Source organism: Diabrotica undecimpunctata, chromosome 2 (assembly GCF_040954645.1).
Source record: "Diabrotica undecimpunctata isolate CICGRU chromosome 2, icDiaUnde3, whole genome shotgun sequence".
NCBI classification, from domain to species: domain Eukaryota; kingdom Metazoa; phylum Arthropoda; class Insecta; order Coleoptera; family Chrysomelidae; genus Diabrotica; species Diabrotica undecimpunctata.
This window is the reverse complement of record NC_092804.1, coordinates 153,048,006-153,071,010: the sequence shown is the minus strand read 5'-3', so window position 1 is coordinate 153,071,010 and position 23,005 is coordinate 153,048,006. Positions and strand designations below refer to the sequence as shown.

The 23,005-nt window shown below is 33.3% G+C and overlaps 2 protein-coding genes across 2 annotated transcripts; one reads left to right on the top strand and one right to left on the bottom strand.

Annotated features, from left to right (window-relative positions):
- Positions 1-1,041: 1,041 nt before the first annotated feature.
- On the bottom strand, positions 1,042-12,766 carry LOC140433509 (uncharacterized). The gene is made up of 4 exons (XM_072521495.1): positions 12,634-12,766; positions 12,456-12,581; positions 9,436-9,660; positions 1,042-2,282 (listed from the first exon to the last, which is right to left on the bottom strand). Exons 1-4 carry the CDS (start codon positions 12,672-12,674, stop codon positions 1,610-1,612), a joined length of 1,065 nt encoding a protein of 354 aa, XP_072377596.1. The 5' UTR covers positions 12,675-12,766; the 3' UTR covers positions 1,042-1,609.
- Positions 12,767-14,459: 1,693 nt separating this feature from the next.
- Positions 14,460-18,968, top strand: LSm7 (U6 snRNA-associated Sm-like protein LSm7). Its single transcript, XM_072521494.1, has 2 exons — positions 14,460-14,618; positions 18,539-18,968. The coding sequence occupies exons 1-2, from the start codon at positions 14,589-14,591 to the stop codon at positions 18,857-18,859; spliced, it is 351 nt and encodes a 116-aa protein (XP_072377595.1). The 5' UTR covers positions 14,460-14,588; the 3' UTR covers positions 18,860-18,968.
- Positions 18,969-23,005: the final 4,037 nt, after the last annotated feature.

Genomic DNA, 23,005 nt, shown 5'->3' with positions numbered 1-23,005 from the left:
TAAATCAAACATCAACACAATCAACGTCATAATGTGACATGTGACCTACTCCTCAGTGTCGAGTAACTTTTCCTGTCACTCGACACTGAGGAGTAGGTAGATTGAGACCTCAGTGCCGAGAGACAGTTCTTGCAATATAGAACACGATACTGGTACGTCTCGAGTGAGGGGAGTAGGCAGATTGAGACCGACCCCGAACTCGAACCGAACCGTATCACTCTTGATAATGGCTCCAAAATGGGTGCCGAAACGTCGAGTTTTAAATTCTCAACGCGGTTCTTCCCGAGAACTCAGTAATTTTCATTTATCTGACCGCAGAAACTTATCCGAACATATATATATATATATATATATATATATATATATATATATATATATATATATATATATATATATATATATATGTATATATATATATATATATATATATATATATATATATATAGAAAAGAACATAAATTTTTTACCAATGAACCTTAACGACATAAAGATTCATACCAACGATAATGAAGTGGTCAGCGCTTGCGTTCTGGCTTAAACAGAACCTCACTTTTAACTATCTAAAAATCAAAAATTTAGTTATTGCCGACATTTCAAAGAATTACCTCCTTTTAAATGTAGTTGCATTGGGTTTTTCGATTAACCTTGGGTAAGCCTTTACGTGTCAAGTTCGAAGCTACCATACATTTCAATTCTTATAAAAAAACTTTTTTTGCACATAGTAACAAAAAAACACCACTATGTTACTAGCAAAGTTTTTTAATATCCTAACTCTACAATTCTAAGTTACGGTAAGATCAATAATGTTTTAATAGATAATATATGGTAGCTAATTATAATTTATTCTCTTTCAGCCCTGAAGAAGCCAAATTAATTCTCTTTGGCGAAAACGTTCGGCGAAACAATTGATACACATTAGAGTATTTCTTGCAGATTTCCCCAATATTTAAGAGTTTACTATATATATATATATATATATATATATATATATATATATATATATATATATATATATATATATATATTTAGGTATCACAGCAACTTAAACTTATTAAAGTTCGTAAGGTTTTATTTTATGCAATTTGCATTATTTAAATTTTGCAATGGATTGTGTATTTTATTATCTTTTATTTTGTGATATTAACGATTTATGTAATTTCAGTAAATTTGAAATTGTTAATGTTATTTTTCTGACTTTTTATAAGCTTTGTACAATTGAAAATTGTACAATTTTCAGTGGCAATACAGCATATTTCTATTCTATTCTAGTCTATTCAGTTTCAACCTCTGGCTCTCTACTTACGTTGTAGAAAGGAGACAAGTTCACAACAGTTATTTTTAAATGTATTTGTAGTCAGGGATACAAAATGCCCAAACGCGTGAATCAACGTCGGGGAAAATTTTGCAGAAGACTTAAGTGGAAAATTTGGGAAAATAAATTCTTAGAAAAACAATTAAAACATTAACGTAATTTGAAATGTTCCTCTAATTAATCCAACGGTAGATATAATCATAATTATACAACATAGTTTGTGTTTATAACAACAATTTTATATTACTTGTTTTGTGGGACATACTTACAAATTTATACACATTTACTGTATTCCTATCATTTTTCTTCAACTATACAAACGTCCGAATCAGAGTCTTCATTAGAGGAAGTATCAGAAACACTAATAACGCTCGCTTCTGACGACTCCCTTCTTTGGCGGAAATGTACATCATTCTTAGAGGGTGTAAAACTATTTTTATTACTCGATGACCTTGAGTTATTATCGGAAGAGTCACTGCTTTGTCGAATCTTTTGTTTTCTTTTGGAGAACGAAGTACTGGTTTTCTTTAAAGATGATCGACGATAACATAAACTATCATCTGAAGACTCACTACTTTTAGGTGTCTTTGTCTTTATGGATGAAACAGTACAGCTTTCTTTTTTAGACGATGAACGGTGATAATTTGAACTATCATCTGATGAATAGCTAGAACTTTGACAGTTGGTATTTTCATGTTTTAACCTTTTAATTTTACTGGTGTTTGTAGAAAGACCACTAAATTTTCGTTTAATTTCTGAAACAGTAGTTTTTCTACTTCTTAGAGCATCTTCAATCTCACACTCTGCCATATTTTTCAATACAGTACTGTCTTTTAATTCATTACTAGAAGACGCCGAAGTACTTTTGTCCACATTATTAGATAATATTTCTCTAATTTGTTGAAACGGGGTTTTCTTGCACACAAAAACCCTTTTCTGTCTCTGTTTGATATCATTATTGTGAGGTGTGCTAAAAATAAATATATCACAGTTTATAAGAATGTAAATAATGATATGGAATATGTATTTTAATGATATGGAATAGGTATTTTACTACACATAAAGAACAAATTAACGGTGTGGTAATAAATAGTCCAACAATAGCTTCTACATTTATTTTTATTTGTATTGGAATATACTTGGCCTGTTCCTGGGCATTAAAAATTTTATTTACGGTTCCAGTAATGATAGCTCATATATACTCAGATGCAAAAAAACGCAACGGAGAAAATTTTGGTCAAATTTAGAGTATTTCAGTTTTTTTTATTTTTAGCCCTATTTTGATGATTTTTTTAGCACACTTTAAAAATTTATAAATTTTAATTTAGTATAATGTGATCTTTAATAAAATTTTGTATTTGACTTTAATATACTTTAATATTATACGGGGTTAATCGAAAGGTCGTTTTTTACCCTAACTAAAACCTTGTTTTTCGATTGCAACCATGTTTCCAAGTATTATTATTTTTTGTTTCATGTGAAAATATGAATCGGTTCATTTTTAGGAGCGAAATGACTTTGCCACCCACAATTCACGACTTTTCCTATTATTACCATTATCTTTTGTATTAATTTGTAATACGACGATGGGGGCTTTGGTGACTGATATCGAACGAATGTCATATCGACATCCCAGAAGCACTGTATTTAAATAATGATTAAAAGCAACGACATGAACTTGGTTCTAATGAACAATTATAACAATAAAAAAACATAAAAAAACAACTTAAATGTAACTTAACCTAAGTATGCAAATAAAGAAAAACTACTAAAAATAACTTATTAATTTGTATTACCTCCCCTAGCCTCTATAACTGCCTGTACATGTCGGCTCATGCTGTCTATGAGGTTGCGAATATAATTTTGCTGGATGTTTTGCCACTCCTCTTCTAGAGCCAAGCGAAGTTCATTAATTCAGGCTGGTGCGGCTTCGCGATCTCTAATATTTCTACCAAGCATATCCCAAACGTGCTCTATCGCGCAGTATCTTGCATTAATAGAAAATCATCGCCGATATATTGAGAAAAGGGTACTACGTGATTCGCTAAAACTTCCTCAATATACTGGTGTGCAGTCAACGAACCCTCAATAAATACCAATTCAGTGACTGAGAGCGCACTCAGCAAATCTCTCTCCAGTTCGATGCCATACTCGTTCTCTCCCATCTGTTGAGTGAAGACAGTATCTCGACTCCTCCGTAAAAAGAACATTACTCCATTGTCCTAAATTCCCATGTAAATGTTCCCTGGAAAATTGTAGTCTAGCCACTCTGTGCCGTGGAAGTAATTTGGATCCAGTTGTTGGTCTGCAACTTTGCAAACTAAATTCATGTAATTTTCGACGAACTGTAAATACACTTACATTATTGCCTCGAACCTCTTGAAGCTGATTTTTGTTTGCACCGCTGTTTAATGACGATCCCGCAAAGCGTTGACTCGTATAAAACGATCATCTAAAGCGATAGTTTTGAGCTTCCTGTCACTTCCCGCTTTACGCTTGTAAAGCTTCCCATCTTCAACCACAGCAATGGCTTCGCACAATCTTCGACACTAAGAACCATGATCAATCATAGGTAAACAAAATGTAAGTGTCAATATGACATAATGATAACAGTCACCAAAGCCACCTCGTCGTATTACAAAATAACTCCAAAATAATCATAATTAAAAAAGTCCTAAATTGTGGGTGGCCAATTCATTTGGATCTAAAAAATAAACCAAGGCATATTTTAACATGAAACAAAAAACACAATGCTTAGGAGACATGGTTGCAACCGAAAAATAAGGTTTTACGAAAATTTGCAAACGGAATTATTCCACAAAATGTTTTAAAGTTATGATAATAAAACCACGTTTTAATTAACCCCGTACAAAAAGTCAAATATAAAATTTTATCAAAAAACTGACTAAACAAAATTAAAATTTATAAATGTATACACAGTGTGCTAAAAAAATCATCAAAATAGGACTAAAAATAAAAAAATTGAAATACTTTTAATTTGACCAAAATTTTCTCCATTGAGTTTTTTTTTGCATTTGAGTGTATTTAAATAAAATAGGTATTAATAATTTTGTTGATAATTTTATAAAATTTAAAATAAGGAGAATAAAATGTCATAAATGACGTCATCCGCTAGCTGCTGGACATTGTATGGAAATGGTCGTTTCCTGCTAAGTTCGATTAATAATGTATATTCATTGGTGGTGTAAATATTTTTTGAATGTCGAGATCGTTCATTCCATAAATTTAATATCAATCAATTCTAAAGTAGAGGTAGTCACGGCGTAAAACATACTTGCCACGTAAATTGCGATTTCGATTTTGCCCTCCGCAAGTATCTGCGTAGAGCACGAGATGTTGTATATCTGGATCTAATGATTCAATTTACTTTAATAAGGAGGTTGATATTTCGGCACTTCCCTTTTTTCCTTGTGTCTCATCTCATAAAAAACAGTGCCCTTGATTACGCGAATCAAAAATGGTAAAATGACGCAAAGAAAGCTTCCGCTTATAGTAAATTTGAAAATCTCCAACAAATCGTATTGTCATATCTGTCTGATGGTCAAAACTACCGTAAATAATCTTTTTATTGTACAAAAAAGGAAGAAAACCAGTTTCCAGTCCAATTTATGTGAGAATACTAACGATGATGGAGTGATATCTCGATTAAGGAAAATTGTTCATGATTTTTTTTGGAAAACATACCACTGTCATCGAATGCTATAGTCTGTGGATTAGTACGCATTTCGATGCGCATCGCCCCGCCTCGAATTTTCCCATTGGCTCTTGATCTGGAAATCCCTATTTATCGCTCGAACAGCGCATATAAATATTGGCGATTTTCAGGTCAGCCAGGTCAGTCCCTCACGGGCTCTCCGAGAGCTTAGTGCTCTCGGGGCTCTGCTTCCTGCATTTATTTTCCATACTCTGTGGCTGAGAATTGTTTCAACTTAACTTGGTGTTTTATTTCGACGAAGAAATTGTCATGTAAGAAATATCTTGCCTTTTTCAGGGCAAGACACCGAAATATTTACAAGTCCATAACCCGAAAATGGACTTAAAGTAGAGGAGCTCTCGACGTTAACTCCGAAGCCCTCTACAGTGCACCCGGGGATTTAAGAAGGTGGTTAGACCCTTAATTGTTCCCTTGAGGTGACATGGCGCCCGACAACGTGGTTAAAATCCGAACCCACAACCCAGCTCGAATTCACAGAAGGCAACACACCATTGACTTCAACATGGGTTGAAGTCAAGAGAAGAATGGGGAGAACCACGTAGAGTTAGAAAGCAATACTCTAACACTCCGACATCGAGGCCTTCTGCAGACCTGACGCCTTCGACGTGCAGACACCTTTGACGAGCCAGGCTTATTCAAAGTTAAAAGCCCCAGATGCCGATGGAAGTCCCGGAGTAGACCCAGTCATCGCCCCCCTACCGAAAGTGGTTGGACGACCACGTAGGCTTCGGCACACCGGTACTCTACGAAACCCCGTTGGATATGGCAGATGGGATCCGGACGACCGAGAAGAAGACGAGCCCGTTGGAGGAGTTGGCACACCGACCGAGGATGGACCTGTAGGGGCTTGAGATGCCATCATCACCACCGATTTCCCCCTGTAAGTAGTGCAGTGTTGTGTGAATTTCTTTTTGAACATTTTACTTGTATTTTTATGCATATTTTCTTGTGTATTTTCACATTTGTATTTTTTAAATCAATAAATATTTTTTCCCAGCCGCAGAGTCTCCAGAGGAGGGGGGGTGTCATCGAATGCTATAGTCTGTGGACTAGTACGCATTTCGATGCGCATCGCCCCGCCTCGAATTTTCCCATTGGCTCTTGACCTGGAAATCCCTATTTATCGCTCGAACAGCGCATATAAATATTGGCGATTTTCAGGTCAGCCAGGTCAGTCCCTCACGGGCTCTCCGAGAGCTTAGTGCTCTCGGGGCTCTGCTTCCTGCATTTATTTTCCATACTCTGTGGCTGAGAATTGTTTCAACTTAACTTGGTGTTTTATTTCGACGAAGAAATTGTCATGTAAGAAATATCTTGCCTTTTTCAGGGCAAGACACCGAAATATTTAGAAGTCTATAACCCGAAAATGGACTTAAAGTAGAGGAGCTCTCGACGTTAACTCTGAAGCCCTCTACAGTGCACCCGGGGATTTAAGAAGGTGGTTAGACCCTTAATTGTTCCCTTGGGGTGACACCACCAACCGCCGACAGCACAATGAACAGAGTGAAGGATGATGAGGACCTACCAGCTTTTTCAAAAACCACATTTCGTAGGCTACTAAATGACATGGGTTTTGAATATGGTAAAAGAGGTCGAGATTCGAGAATGATGAAAAAAGATATATCCTCGAGACACAAGTACCTCGGACAAATAAAAACATTGATGAAGAAGGATAATGTAAACCTTGTTTATACCGATGAGTCTTGGACTAACGTCGGTGCTTCAGTCAAAAAGGAATGGAGGGACACAACGATCAAGAATCCACGAGATGCTTTCATAAAAGGGCTCCCTTCCTTAACTGAAAGCTCCAACCCAAAGAGGTCCTCGGTTTGTTCTTTTTCATGCTGGAAGCGAAACTGGTTTTGTAGCATAGGCCGAATTAACTTTCTTGGTAAAAAAGGGAACCACTGATTACCACGACGAAATGGACGGGGATCTATATGAAGAATGGTTTGAGAATACGTTAGTTTCAATCTTGCAGAAAGACAAAGAAAACGTTATCGTTTTGGATAACGCGTCATACCACTCGCAAATTTGATTTCCCGAAAAAATTATGGAACAAAAGGCAAATCAAGGATTGGCTAATCGAAAAACATTTTCTTCGGCGAAGATTACCTAAAAAGTGAATTACTGGATACTGCGGCCGCATTTAGAGACGAGTATGACAAGTACAAAATTGAAACAATTGCGGAAAAATATGGCGTTATAATTTTGAGACACCCGCCTTACCATTGCGAGCTGAACCCGATTAAGATGGTGTGGAGTCAAGTAAAAAGGTATGTGGCTTCAAACAACGTCGATTATAAAGAAAAAACGGTAGAACGGTTGATAAAAAAAGATTTCCAACGCGTATCTAAAGAGCATTGGCATAATTATGTGAACCACGTCAAGAAAGTAGAAGAAAGAATGTTTGTGGTGAACAATTTGCAGGAAGATATCGAATCGGTGATAATAAATATAGGAGATGATTCAAAGGTGATCTGGTCTGCGCCAGGAGATTTTCTATTTTTTAACTTTTTGATCGCTTTTTCTACCTCTGACTTTAGAATGTTTGGTTCTCTCTCTGCAGTGAACTCGTCGTGATTTGCATTCTGAGGATCATCTGCATATAGACTTTGACAATATTTTTTCCATACCTCCGCAATCCTTTTCTCGTCATTAATAATATGTTGGTCTTGATCCATTATTGTTTGTGTGATTGGTTTAAATTCCCTGGATATATATCATATTTTGTTATATAGCTCATGGGATTCATACCGGTTTGCATGTCTCTCTACTTTTAAACATTCTTCATTTATATGTTTATTTTATCATCCCTACATTCTCTTTTGATTTCTCTATTTAACCTTGCTAATTCGTTTTAGTTGCTGTCGTTTTGATATATGAGAGATTTGATTCTCCTTCGCTCTTCGAGAAGTTGCAGCGTTCTGTCTGTCATCCAGTGTTTTCTCTTGATGATCTTTTTTTCGGTTCTGGTTCTTTATTATGAAATGGCATTTCTGAAACCTTTCCACATTTCTTCCGGGTTGTCTTGTGTGTTCAACATACTAGTTTCCTTTAATGCACCTCTAAATGGTTTCGGATTTGAAATCTCCAGCCTATTTGGATTTTGGTGCGGCATTGTTCTATTTAGCTTCATCTTGAAGCAAGCCCATAAAAATTTGTGATCGGATCCACATTCAGCTCTTGGTCTAGTTTTTACGTTTATAAAACATGTCTTACATCTGTTTCTAATCAATATGTAGTCGATTTGGTTCTTGTATTCTCTATTTGGGCTGGCCCACGTCGATAAACGACGGGCATGGTGTTTGAACATTGTGTTTACAATGGCCAAACTGTTTTCGGTTGCAAAATCTATTAAATGTTCGCCTCGGCTGTTTCTAATACCTAACCCATCGTTTCCTACATTTTGGATGTTATCATTTCTTGTTTCTCCTACCTTAGCGTTAAAATCGCCCATGATTATGGGTGGTTCTTTAGATGAAATATTTCTTATTGTGTCTTCAATAACGGAGTATACGTCTTCCACTTCATTGTCTAACGCGTCTGAGGTTAGCATATAGACCTGAAGAATGTGCATTTTGTTTGGTGATGCTTGTTATTGTATAAATAATATACCTTTAGAGGCCCGTAATAATATCACAGATATAGGTATAAACTTTGATTCTAAATTAACTTGTGAATATCATATTAATGAAACTTTAACTAAAGCTTTAAATATGTTGGGATTTATTCTTAGAAATTGTAATCAGTTTTCAGTACAACCTTTAAAAATGTTATACTTTAGTTTAGTCAGATCGGTTTTGGAGTAAGGTTCTCCCATTTGGTGTCCTTCATATAATAGTAATAGATACAGTATCGAGAGAGTTCAAAATAAATTTTTGAGGGTATATGCTTGCATACATATGTTTGAAGCAGATTTATGTTTCCTTCATAAGATTATGAATGGATTTTTTGAAGATTCAGAGTTACTAAGTTTAATAAGTTTGAATGTTAATACTAGAAGAACTCGTAATACTGAGATTTTCAACATTTCGTTTCATACTAAAAACTATGGTCAAAATGAACACATTATAAGAATTCTAAGAACTGCCAATGAGCACAGCAATAGTTTGGAGTTATTTGGAATACCTACAACATTTAAGAAATCAGTTAAGGTTTTGAGTATGATTACGTAATAAGTTAAATTCCTGATTTAATTTAGTTTAATTATTCTAATTTTAGTTTATTTTTTTTTAAACGCAACTTATGCTTTATACAGGTTGATGTTATATTTTTGTAAAAATGGTATATCAGTAAACATTATATTGCCAAATATAAGGGAAGAGTAGCCCACCCTATATAATATAACTAATGATGATATTTGACATAACATTATCGAACTTACCCTATTCTTAATTTATCATCATCTGTCAAATTTAAATCATTTGTATTTTTTTCAGTATCAGCACATTCTTGATCTTTAGATTTTGTAAATTCTATTCTATCTGACAAAATCTCTTTAATATAATCTATGGCTAATTTTTTCCTCACTGGAATTTTTCTTGGTCTAGATCTCTTATTATTCTTTTCCTTTTCTTTAGCTATAAATTTTTCTTGGTTGTCTGAAATTCTTAATACAATTGATTAAAGGTTTGACATTAAATTCTTAAAATATATTTTACAAGAACAGATTTATTTGATGACATAAGGGGGGCAACATGCATAGATGAGAGTGATCCCTAATGATGTGATATAGATTCTTAAATCAGCACTACATACTAATTATCCCATCTTGCATTAATTTGGTCAAAGTTTATTTACCTTAACTAATGTATCTCTTATTATTTGCAAAAAATGTATGACCATGATGTGTGGTTCAAACACATGCCAATGCAGTTGTATTTGTATCAAAAAATCATTATTTGTGATCAAGGTATTTTACCTTTATTGGGTATTTACTGCTATATTTCCACATTTTGGGAATATGTCCTCCAAACAAAAATTTCAGATATCAGTTAAATATCTACCTTGCCTCCACAAGCCATTGTGGGTCTTGTTCTGTTCTAGTATCAGTCTCCAGTCCTTCCTATTCTTCGTCATGGTTTTCCAGTCACAAGCATCAAATACTTCATTAAAAAAAGTTGCTGAGTGTTAAAAAAAAAGCATCTTAAGAAGAGATCGTATCAATCCATTTTTATTACATTAAAGTGGGTAAAAGGTATGACTCAGTTTCAATTATTTAGAACTTTTTCATTATTACTGATTTAATAATAGCTAGTAATCCTTGACACTCAAAAAAATAGAAAATTTAAGGAAAGTCTGTGAATCTTCAGAATTTGTTTGTAGGTTCCTCTTGGTCCTATTAAGATAAATTTCGGGTCAATAGATATTATCTTTATTACAAAAGAAGTTCTTCATACTTTACTTTAAATGCTTGTTTTAAATTATTAATAATTTTAAATTAAACAATGGAAGTAAATAAATAAAAAATATTAAATTGAATAAAAAGTGAAAATAAGAAACCAAATAGGCATAACTGTTTTAAATGCATTTTGATATACAATGAAATTAAATATTTTTTTCAATTAAAAAATGTTTTACTGACCTATCTATAAAAGTGCAATTTTCACCCAATAGTGGAATTTGTTATTTAAAGAAAATACACTTTTCTGATACATTGTAAATAAAATAAACCCATTCTTCCACTAATTTATTTGAATCTGTCTCACTTGAATGACAAATTTGAGATGTTCTTACACATTTTAGCTCAGAAATATCTATTAGAGAAGTGATGATAGAATGAGAATGGCATGTATTAATAACACACACTCCTTCATGTCCAGTAATTAAAGGATAACTTTCTTGTTGGTATCAACATTAAAAATCATAAGGAAAACCAGGAAAAATCAAATATGGGTACCCAAAACTGCATTCTAATGAGAAGCTGGTTACATTCTTTCAATATTTTTCTTTGTCTCCTTCAAAACTGTTGATAAATCTAAAGTTTTATATAGGTATAGATAAATCTTTCAATTGCACTTCTGAGATCTATGAAATTGTCTGTCTTTAGTGAGAATGCATTCAAAAGATATTTTATAAATCAAATTTTTGATTTAATTTGAATTTCAATTTGAATCTGTACACATGTTTGTTTCATATATACTTTGATTTTATTTCTGATATCCTTCTTACATACTACCCTTTCTGAACCTACAAAAACCTTTTCTTGCATCAAGTTTTCAATCTACATCTACAGAGCAAAAAACACCAAATTTTGAAACTGTATGGACTGTTTGTTAATCATCATTCTTTAGAACATTCCCCCATTCTGTCCTATCTCTACCAACTCTTCACCATCCTTCAACTTTCTACCTATTATTTCATACGGCTGGTGGATGGACTTTTTATTAGTTCTGGCAAAATCAAAAATGGTCTGAATTGTGGATGTATGAGTTATCTTTTGTTTTTTTTTTTGAATATAGGAACAATTATTTCATCAGTACTTCTAGAGTGTTCCTAAATCTCAAACTTTTTAAATAGATTATAACTGGAGTAGAAATAGGTTCATTAATTTTCTCAATTATCCAAAAAGTAAATAATATGTACCCAATGAAGAAAACAAAATAAATATAAAATATTTAAATTACACATTATTCTGTATATGCAGGGCCTGCGTAGCGCAAGCGGTAGGATACTTGCCTCGCAAGCCGGTGGTCCGGGGTTCGAATCCCACCGCCGGCAAGAACATCTAGACATTTTAAAAAAATGTCTATAGGCCCCAGGTCGACTCAGCCTGAATAAAAATGAGTACCTTGGGTAAAACCAGGGGTAATAATAGACGGTTGAAGCGTAGCACTGGCCATGTTACCTTCCTTGTATACCGTAGGCCCTAGATATAGCAGACTACCCTGCTATACTCCCAAAGCCGCGACAGCGGTATAAAACGGGAGACTATTATTATTATTATTCTGTATATATGTGAAATATGGATTTTGAATAAATTCGAGCAAGATCTGATTTAAGTTTATGAGAGAATGTCTTGAGCAACATAGTTGAAAAAATTAGTATGCATAGCATAGTATCAATACAATATTAAAATAAGGAAATTATAAAGAGATATATAAACATTCAAATATTCTATGACCTACAAAATCACTAAGATCATCAAAACCTAAAAACATTCTATGATTGGTTTGGTATAGATTCCGAAAATAACAAGGAAGAGGTAAGCAACAAAAGGAATAAACTTATAAATTTAAGGGAAACGAAAATAATGACATGTATAAATGAAGAAATGCCAAAGGTAATATGAGGAAACTAAAAATAATATCTGGAAGCCTAAGAAGATAAATAAAAACAAATTAGGAGGAAAATACTTGAGAACATTGAGCTTACTAAACTAAAATCATATATTAAAGTAGTTACCTATTATTAGAGGATACCAGATTTGAGACAGTTCGTTGAAAAAAATTTAAATTTGGTCTAACTCTTGTCTTTTCAATCTCTCCTTCCCTTACTTTGCTGTCTTTAATAAGGGCACTAATAACTTCACTAAAAAATTTTAAAATTAATATTTTGCTTTACACATACTCCAATGGCTTACTCATCTGATATTAAAGATTTATAATAGTCTAATCCTTCCATATTATCATTTATTAAATTAAATAAGCTTTGAATGTATATTAAGTACCGTACCAATGAATATGAATACAATACAATATTTATGTTTATAACAATTGATTAATGTCAAATAAACGTCAATGTCAACAGAATTGTGTGAGTGTAACAGAAGACAGAAGAGTGAAATCTGTGATCAGGTAGATAAATTAAAATACAGGACCGAATTTGAAAAATTCGTTATGGACACAATAATAATTTATCTAAACCCTATTCATTCTACAAATTCCCAATCGTCAATAGAACCACGTGTAAGCCAAACAGGGTCGTACTGATGTACGACCTACGTATCATATGATTTTTAAAAATATTTACTTTTGAAACTGTTAGTGAAAGAATTTCTTGAAATTTAATCATTATATCACAATTAAACTAAACTCTAAAAAATAACACGACCAGTAAATAACTTAACAATAACTATAACATAAATATAACACAATATATTAACTTAAAAATCAACACGATACAATTTGAATTTAAGATGATGGCAAGTTGGGATCTGTAACATGAGAATCTGTCTCGCTTAAGGTAATAAATTATATTTAATAGCCTCTTGACGAATGAGACGGCGAATATCAACAAGTGCTCATGTTTACTGATGGGAATTTGGTAAACGAATGAACTTTAGCTAGTGTATATGTTTTCGATAATCTATTTCTTTCTTCTATATGAAGATTATTAGAGTACTACGTTGCATGATTACTACAGACTAAATCTAATACCGCCATCATGTTTTATTTCTTTACCTTCTTTGGAGTATCAGAAACTAAATCCACTACGAATTTTGAATATGATGAACGGCATGTGGAATGCATATTTTAGATTCCCTTGTAATTTCCAGCCACTTTCAGTCAAAATTCAAAACACATCAAGTCACATCAGTCAAAATTTATTCATCATAGGAAAAATATATTACTAAATTAACTACAAAGTTAAATCTGAAATCAGTGAACCGAGTTTATAATACTAAATAGAAGATAGTGTTTTTTAGCGTGTTTTTTTTATATTAATACGAATACCAACTACTTCCCAGTACCGTACAATAACAAGGAACTAGGACTGGAAAAGAAATCTATTAACCATTCACTTTGGGTTTTTAAGACACTTTTAGGGTATGTTTCAAAGAATAAGAGTGTTTGTGTAAGAATTACCGTACTTTGTCTTGAGTTTTTCAGCAAAACTTTAAGCTTTTCGTGCGACCTAATTAAAATGCTTTTAATGTTAACTATGTACCCTACTTGAAAAATAAATTATTTTTCTAGACAATATAAATAAAAAAATTTAGAAAAAGGTCATGTTCAAATTTTAAAAAATTGTTATGGTAAAAATATGGTGCAATGGGGAAATTGTGTTTTATTGTTAAATTTTTTTTTTTTTTCAAAAAAAGTTAATCTGTTTTATGCATTATAGAATATATTTCTTTAATTTACGTTTAATTTAATATAATTAGTTAATCGTCTTATTTTTAACTTCAAAACCTTTTTACTAAATTGTGATGGACGAAGCCAGCTCTGTATTTTATTTTGGTAGTGATCATTTGTATATTTGGTTGCATACATAAATAATTTTCCAGTTTCATAGTGTCGAAACAATTATTTCTTATTTTGCAGTTCTCTTGTGTACAGTAATAGGTGATTTCTAGTTATTATTTTGTATTTAGTATTATGATGTTTATCAATGTAATAAAAAACTCAATATTTGATGTAAATATAGGCAACTATTGGTACGGTAATTCTGACATCACACTTCATCAAGTTCGTATTCTATGTTTTTTTAGCAACATCATTTGGACAGAAAATAAAACATCTTTTATTGCATACTGATAAACAGTTAATAAAAGTAAGGTTATAATTTTAAATTTAAATTTTAATTTAAAGGCTAATGGCTTCATCCGGAGAAAAACGAGACAAGGTAATACGTTTTACTTGTATTATATTTAGAGTTAGATCAACCAAAATCCGGAAGTTCAATTTTAGAGTCGGGAATAATCATCTTACAAATTCAATTGCTCCTGTATTTTGTCTGGTAGGATTATAGTTTGTAATTGTATTATATATGATTAGCCTAAATTAATGCCTAAAAGTTTAATAGGCTGTGGCGCACCCAGGGCATATAAAGTAAACAATATATAAAGAATAGTAGAAAAATGTAACTTGTCTTTCACACACAATACAAAAAATCCAAAACGCTGATTGAATAATTAAATTACCACTTTAAATATGTAGAACACAATAATTATTGTATAAATACGCAATAATTAATAATATTTTTCATTATATTTAGATATAGATACCTAATATTAGGCTTATAAAAAATTAGACAGAACGAGTCTGTTGCGAGTAGCATGCGCCTACAGGACTGTATCTGCGGCGGCCTTGTGGACTATCACGGTTTGTGTTCCTCTGCATTTGTTAGAGCAGTAGAAAAGAAAAGAGACATCTCTATGGGAGAAGAAAGCATTTGACAACAGCTATAAAAAAAAGAAAGGGAAAGATCAATGGAAAAATGGCAAGAAGAGTGGAACAACAAGGAAGATGTTGCTCAGTGGACAAAGATGCTGATCCCGAGCCTAAGGGACTGGGTAGATTGTCTGTTTTAGGGCGTATCTTCATAGATTCAGAAAGACAGATGCAGATAAATGTATATACTGTGAATATTCCGACACTGTTACTCACACAATGCCGGAGTGTAATAGATGTACAATGGAGAGAAACAGAATGTATAAAGAAATAGGTATGAACCCTGTGACTGTAAGAGATGATCGTAAAGATGACGGGAAATACGGAGGGATGGAATAGTGTTCACAATTACATCCAAGCAGTCATTAAAAAGAAAGAAGAAGAAGAGAAATACCAACCGGGCTAATGACAGAGATAAGATCTAATTACTATTTTAATGGGAATAAGTCGCAATTGAAGGTTAAAATAAGTTTATTGACGTTTGAATTTTTGATCTTTGATCTTGCACTGATAACTTGTTTATACTCCAACAATTAATATAAAAAAGAATAGCGGTTGGTACAGAAGTACATCTAGCCTTTATCGACCTAGAAAAGGCGTATAATACAGTTCCAAGACTTAAATTGTGGCAAGCTTAACAACAACTCGACATTAGTCCATACCTTTTAGGAATAATCACAGAAGTATACTACTTACCTAAAAGTCGGATATAGATTATCAGAGCCAATAAAAGAAACTAAAGGACTAAAACAAGGATGCAGTATGTCACCCTTACTGTTTAATTTATATATTGAGGCAGCCCTCCAAAATTGGAAAAACCACTGCCAGGGAATGGGAATCCCCATAGGAAATGACGTACTGTTCTCCCTAAACTTTGCAGATGACCAAGTCAACCTAGCTCAAGATTCTTATGATCTAGAATTTATGATAAAGTGTCTATAGAGAGAATATTTAAAATGGGGGTTACAAGTCAGCATGAAGAAAACAGAATATTTACTTAATTATCAGTTCAGATGCAAGGTTTGAAGTGTTGATAGACGAGGACGTGGAAATCAAACAAGTGAAAAAATTTAAATATTTAGATCCACTCATTGCTAAGAACGGCTTGGGAGAAACCGAAATTAAACACAAAGTAATCAAGGACGTAAAATTGTAGGATGTCTGAACTCCTTATGGTGGGATCACCACATTTCCAAAAGGAACAAAAAAAGAATAGGGCAAACCATGGTTGAATCAGTTCTTTGTTCTATGGCTCTGAAGTATGGACAATTAATGCAGACCTGAAGAGAAGATTGTTGACAGTTGAAATGGATTATTTGAGAAGAAGTGCTAGAATATCAAGGCAGGAAAGGAAGACTAACGAATCTATAAGAAATAACATGAATGCTACAGAAACGGTCATTGACAGAATAGAAAGAAGAGGTTCAAAATGGTTTGGACATCCATTGAGAATGTCTGACAAACGTTGGCCCCAAAAACTTCACAAATCGAAGCCCCCTGGAAGAAAAAAAAGAGGTATACCTCGACGCTCTTGAAATGAAGGAATTAGAAGAGCGATGGAATCGACAGGTTTGGAGGAGGAGCATGCCTTGCACCGGGAGGATTCCCGGAGGAGAACGGGAATACGGCGATAGCCGTCTTCAAAATGTATTGTATTTACAAGTTCGATTAATGTCAAACGTCAATAACCTTATTTTAACCTTCAATTTTGGCTTATTCCCATTAAAATAGTAATTACTTTAAAATGCCACAAGAAAATAGCTTCAGAACAATAGATAAGATCTAGATAAGAGAAGGGAGTGTTCCAAAAATGTCGTCAGCCTTACAGTGGCCATCCCACTTTCGGAGTACGGTACGTGCGACAGTCAACTGCGCATAAGTAAGAGAGGGTGGTTTTAGTTGGTAGGCAGGATAATAGATACCTGAATCTTTGGAACTGCTATCTTTAGTACTTTAAATTAAACTAAAACCCAAATTTTAGGGACTCAAAATGGAGGTAGCATAAAAAAATTTCAAAACCCCCCCCTAAGACAAATTCTGGGTGCGCCACTGTAATAGGTATTGGGTAAAGAAATTCAGCAACTTTGCTGTAACCTACCAAATGATACTTCAATCTGATGTACATGAAGGACTACTTAAATTCTATCCTTTTGCTTTCTGAAATTTCTGAATTCCGTTTTATTTTTAATTTAATTTCCTGTAGTTTTCTTATGCGTTTGATTTGGTGTTTCAGTTTATTAAGTTTATCTTTTAAAAATGATTTTACCAGGACAATACCTGGATACTATCTACCCAATAGAATGATACCCAGATCTACAGACATTATTTGAAGTCATTAGAGGCAAAGTTTTTGGAAATCATCAGTATCCAAAATAAAAAAATGTTCAGTTCAAAATACTGTTTTGCAGATGAAACAAAATTCATTGGTGTATGTGCTAACACTCCATCAAGTAGAACTGTTGCTCTGAGTGATGGCATTTCGTAGTCAACCATCATGAAGATACTTAATAAAAATAAATTTTATCAGTATAAATTGATGATGGTCTAAAAATTGGAATCTATATTGTTATTTGTGATCTGCTTATGGTCACAAGTTTTGTTGTTTTGATGTTAATTGTCATGCTATATTTTTGTGCTAGTATTTGAAGGCAGAACATAGCTTCTCTAGCTCCAAAGTGTTTCCTGAATCCAATTTTCTGATATATTGAAATAAGCAGTATTCTTTATAACTTTTACCTTCTTCGTGACACATAAGCCTTATTAGTCTGTATTCATCACATAACTTAGTATTTCTACATTTTGTTACTGGACGAAAAGTTTATTTTAACCAGTCTTCTGACTAAGATGCCTGTATTGTAGATTATGTAAATCTTTATTCAATTTCTGTTTTATTATTATTACCTTATTTTTGTCTTTCTTCTATTGGACTGTGAGTCTATATTATTTGATCTTTTTTATATAGATTTTAGTCGAACATATTAGTTAATATCCATAGCGACTTTAAAATTAGTTTTGTCATTTTTTAAGCTACTATTGAATCTACTATTATCAGAATGAAATCAATTTCAGTCTGTTCTAAGTCGAGGTCAATGGTAGGTATATCCTGGAATTAGTAGGGGGTAACACTAAATATCTATGCAGCTACGGTACGGGCACAGTATGCAGGGTTTTTGTAAATTATTATATTTTTTCATTTATCGATTAAATGTATTAATTTCTTTTGAAAATTGTTTCTGTTATTCTGTCTAAGTAAATGACAAGCCTTAGAATAGTTTATTCAACTTAAATTGATAAAAATAAAATTGGGTTGGTCTAGTTCTATATTACAACTATTTCAGCCTGTATCTTAAGTAATATATTTATATTTTATAGGCTGCAGTTTCAGCGGGTGACCAGAAAGAGAAAAAACGCAAAGAATCCATTCTAGATCTATCTAAGTACCTTGAAAAAACCATAAGGGTTAAATTTGCTGGAGGTAGAGAAGCCAGTGGAGTTCTAAAAGGTTATGACCCTCTTCTAAACCTTGTATTAGACAATACCTCCGAATATTTACGTGACCCAGATGATCCTTACAAACTTATAGAAGATACAAGACAGTTGGGACTTGTGGTTTGTAGGGGAACTAGTGTTGTACTCATATGTCCAATGGATGGTATGGAATCGATCCAGAATCCTTTTATTTCACAAGATTGATAAAGATTAGTCGTTACTGTTAATATTCATTTAAGTACAATAATTTTATTTAATATAATTGATCAATTGTAATTTAGGTCTGAATAAATATTTCATAATACATAAGAAACTTATTGTATACTTACTGTAGTTAGTAATATAATTAATATAATAATAAAATTTGACAAATATTAATAAATTTCACAAGGAAAACTATTTCTTGTAATATAATGAAAAAACTTTTTTGTGATCGAAATATCAATATAATGCTGCAGATAAGAATGCTAAGATGTTATACATTTAACCTCGAAGGTTTTGCACCACCAAAAATTATGCTCATTATATAAGGCTTATACTGTATGGAAGAAAGAAAATGTTTTTGTTATGTTAAGTTTGAGGCGCCCTGTAGGGAGAACAAAGTACAAGGGTGGGTACAAATCAAAATCATGTTGTAGTCTCATGTTTTGTGAACATTTTGTTTTTTTTTTTAATTTCCCTGATGTCTTTAAAAACAAAGAAAATAAACAAAGCAAACTACAGTAGAAATAGGCAAATCAGAAAGATCCAACTGATCCGCACCTCAAAATCAAGTTTAACGTGTCACAGGTCAGTAATAACGGAAGATGTCGTAGTTACTAAGCGAAAGCGAGCTGTCAACCGAATCACAAATTCTTTAGGTATTTTATCGTCTTGTTACTTTAGAAGGGAAGGGAATGTAAATCGTGAACTTACTGATGATTATACCGCTAAAATTATAAATTGCATATGATCTCTGTTGAGCTGACTGACCGGTGACCTAAAAAAGTGAGCCGGAATCGGTTACCCGAATCTTAAAGATGACTCAAAATTCCTTTCTACACGACAGTCGCGCCGCTTAACAGTCATATCAGTTTTGTAAAAGTAACTGTTTATTATTGCTTATTTAGAATATATGGTACGGGTTAAACGAAATATGAGGGATTAAGGTATCATGCCATTGGTTTGAAATTGGAATTTGCGCATGCAAGCGTTTCTTATGTGGTTAGACGCTTTAGGGAAACTAATACTTATTCCATACAACCACGATAAGGTAGACCACGAGTAACTACAGCTATTTATGAGCGATACATTAGACTCCGTGTCTAGATAGCCTTGACACTGTGAGAAGACGTCTTTAGGAGGGGAATCTTCGTATCCGAGGTCCTGCGTTAAATTTAGATCATCGCAGAAATGGACTACAATTTGCTAGAGAACATGTGAAATGAAACATCCACTACTGAGAAAGCGTTCTTTTTAGGGACGACTCTAGTTATTGCCTTTACAGCTCCATTCATCGACCAGGTGAGCGGTATGCACAGTGCAACATATGAGAGACGAGATAGTTGAATGGAGGCTCTGTGGTGGAATTTCTTTAATAGCAACAATGGGTTAGGTGTCATGGTGGTGGTTCTTTAAATAGCGAAAGGTACATTACAGAAATTTTGTCTGGACACATTGTTCCTATCGCACCTTACATAGAAAATAATTTTATCTTAATGCATAATAACGCAAGGCCTCACGTGTCGGTACTGAATATTTACATGCGATAAATATTCAGGAATTGAATTGGCTGCGTCACAGTCCCGACATAAATCCTATTGAACATTTATGGAATATTGTCGGTAGACAATAGGTTGTCAGTTTCCTGCTTCTCTGCAAGATATATAAACTATGGTTGTTGATATCTGGAACTCCATAGACCAAAACCAAATAGCCTGCTTAATATCCAGCATGCCTAGGCGATGTGAAGCTGTTATTAGAAGTAGAAGAGGAAATATGCTATATTAGTTTACGTTATGTTTTATATCTATTTCTGTTTAAAAGTTTTATTAACTGTTGTTATTTTTTATTGTTAATTTAGTATTGTTTCAGTAAAACACATGTTAAAGAATAAAACCTCTATTTTCTTTGTTTTTTAGATATCGGGGAAATTAAAAAAACAAAATGTTCACAAAAAGCCCAAAAGATAAGTTTGCGTAAATCATGTTCCTTGCCTACTAAATTAGCTTACTATTCTCCTCCATTTATCACTGTTTGTTGTTCTTTCTTCCCAACCATCTATTTCTTCTTTTCTGAGATCTTCCTGTACGCTATCAAACCATCTTTATCTGGGTCGTCCTTTCCTTCTTTTCGTGATTGGGCCCCGTTTTAGAATTATTTTTGGCATCTTTTTCCTTTCCATTCTCATCACGTGCCCTATCCATCTCACTCTATGCTTTTATGAAGCGACTGATGCTTGGTTCGTTATATAGTTCCTTTAGCTCCCTGTTTGTTCGTCCCATCCAGCCTTCCACCGTGTTTTTGCCTCCATATATAGCTCTGAGCATTTTCCTTTCCCATCTTTCTAATTTCTCCGTATTTTCTTTTTTCATTGTCTATACTTCACTACCATACGTCACTGTGGGCTTTATTACTGTTTTATATATTTTATTTTTTCCAGATACATATTTGGATTTCATCTGTGGTCTTAGGTTTCCCGTCTTTTAATTTCCCTTTGCCAATGTGGCATTCAGTTTCCATTCTTCCTGACCTTTCTCTTCTATAATATCCCCCGATAACTAAAATGGACCACTCTCTCGAAATTATATTCCCTTGATCCATTAGATATGAAAGTAAACTGTCCCTCTTCCTTATGGTCTGTATTTCCGAGGATCACGGACTTCTACTGGTTTATTTCTAGGTCAAAAACATTTTTAAATTATTTTCTTGTTTTTATTAGAATATGTAGTAAGATAATCAGCGAAGGCCAAACATTGATGTTCATTGTTGAATATGGACCCGGTCGTTTTAACTCTGCTATTTCTGATTATTGTTTCCAATACCAAATTAAAAAGCACCGTGGATAACGGATCTCCTTATTGCTATTGACTCCAAACTCATCCAATGAAAATCATCTCTATACTACATGGTTTAGTGTGGTATTCAGAGTCCAGGGAGCTCACTGCTTCATACATTTTATTCCATATTATCCTATCATACGCTTGTTTAAAAGTTTAAAATCTATCAACAATGCATGGAGGGTTATCTTATATTCGTAGCAGGTAGACTGGATTTATTTTAGAAAAATCTGATCTGTCACTGATCTCGTAACTCTAAAATCGACCTGATACTCACCTAGTTTATCATTAGCATATCTGTTGATTCTCTCTCTTAGCATCCTGGCTACTATCTAACAAGTACCCAACAGAGCAGTAATAAAGCTTTGGTCCAATCATTGGGCAAATTTTCCTCTTCCCATATCCTCTTGATAAGACTATAATTATATCCTTTTTTGCAGTTCTTCCCCTCCATTCTTTAGCATTTCTGCAGCTCTTTCGTTTTCTCCCGGTATTTTGTTATTTTTGAGTCTATTGCTTAAATTTTTAATGTCTCCTTTACTAGACAGTTCTATTATTATGCCATCATCCGGTATAAGAAAATTTCCATTCTCATCTGCATTTTGCCCATTCATTAGTTCATTAAAATGCCTCTCCCATGTACCCAGCACTGATTCTTTTTTTTTCTTTTTCACTCCAGAGTGTTCTATCTTATTTTTTTATGTATGAATTGCAATTCTGGTACCCCCATTCAGTTTTTTTTAACTTCTTGATAAAACGATATGTATTTCTTTTTTCTGAAATCTTTCTGCTATTTCTTGTATTATTTTTTCGTTATGTTCTCTTTTCTTTCGTCTGCGTACCCTTCTCATTATTCTTCTTTGATCTTTGTAACTCTGGTTTATACCATCGTTAGTATTTGTCAATGCCAATTGTTTTAATCTTTTCTATTCCTCTGCTATTTTAAGGCATTCTTCATCAAACCAATTCTTCCCTACCTTCATTTGGCTCTTTTGTGGAATAATTTTATAATTTACTATAGTTATAGCTTCTCTTATATAGCTTGCCACACTTGCTCTATTCCTAGTTTCTCTTCTTTCTGGGATAATAGCCCATTATTTATTTTATTGATATACTTTCTTTTTATTTCCACCTCGCATATCTTTTCTATATCATATCGATTTTTCCTCTTTGAATTTGTTTTTCTCAGTTTTTTTGCACTGTTCTACATATAGCTCTAATCAGAAAATGGTCCGAATCCATTTAGACTTCTGTATTATTTCTAATATTTCTTATAAGTTTCGATCTATAATTTCTATCACACTACTTAAAT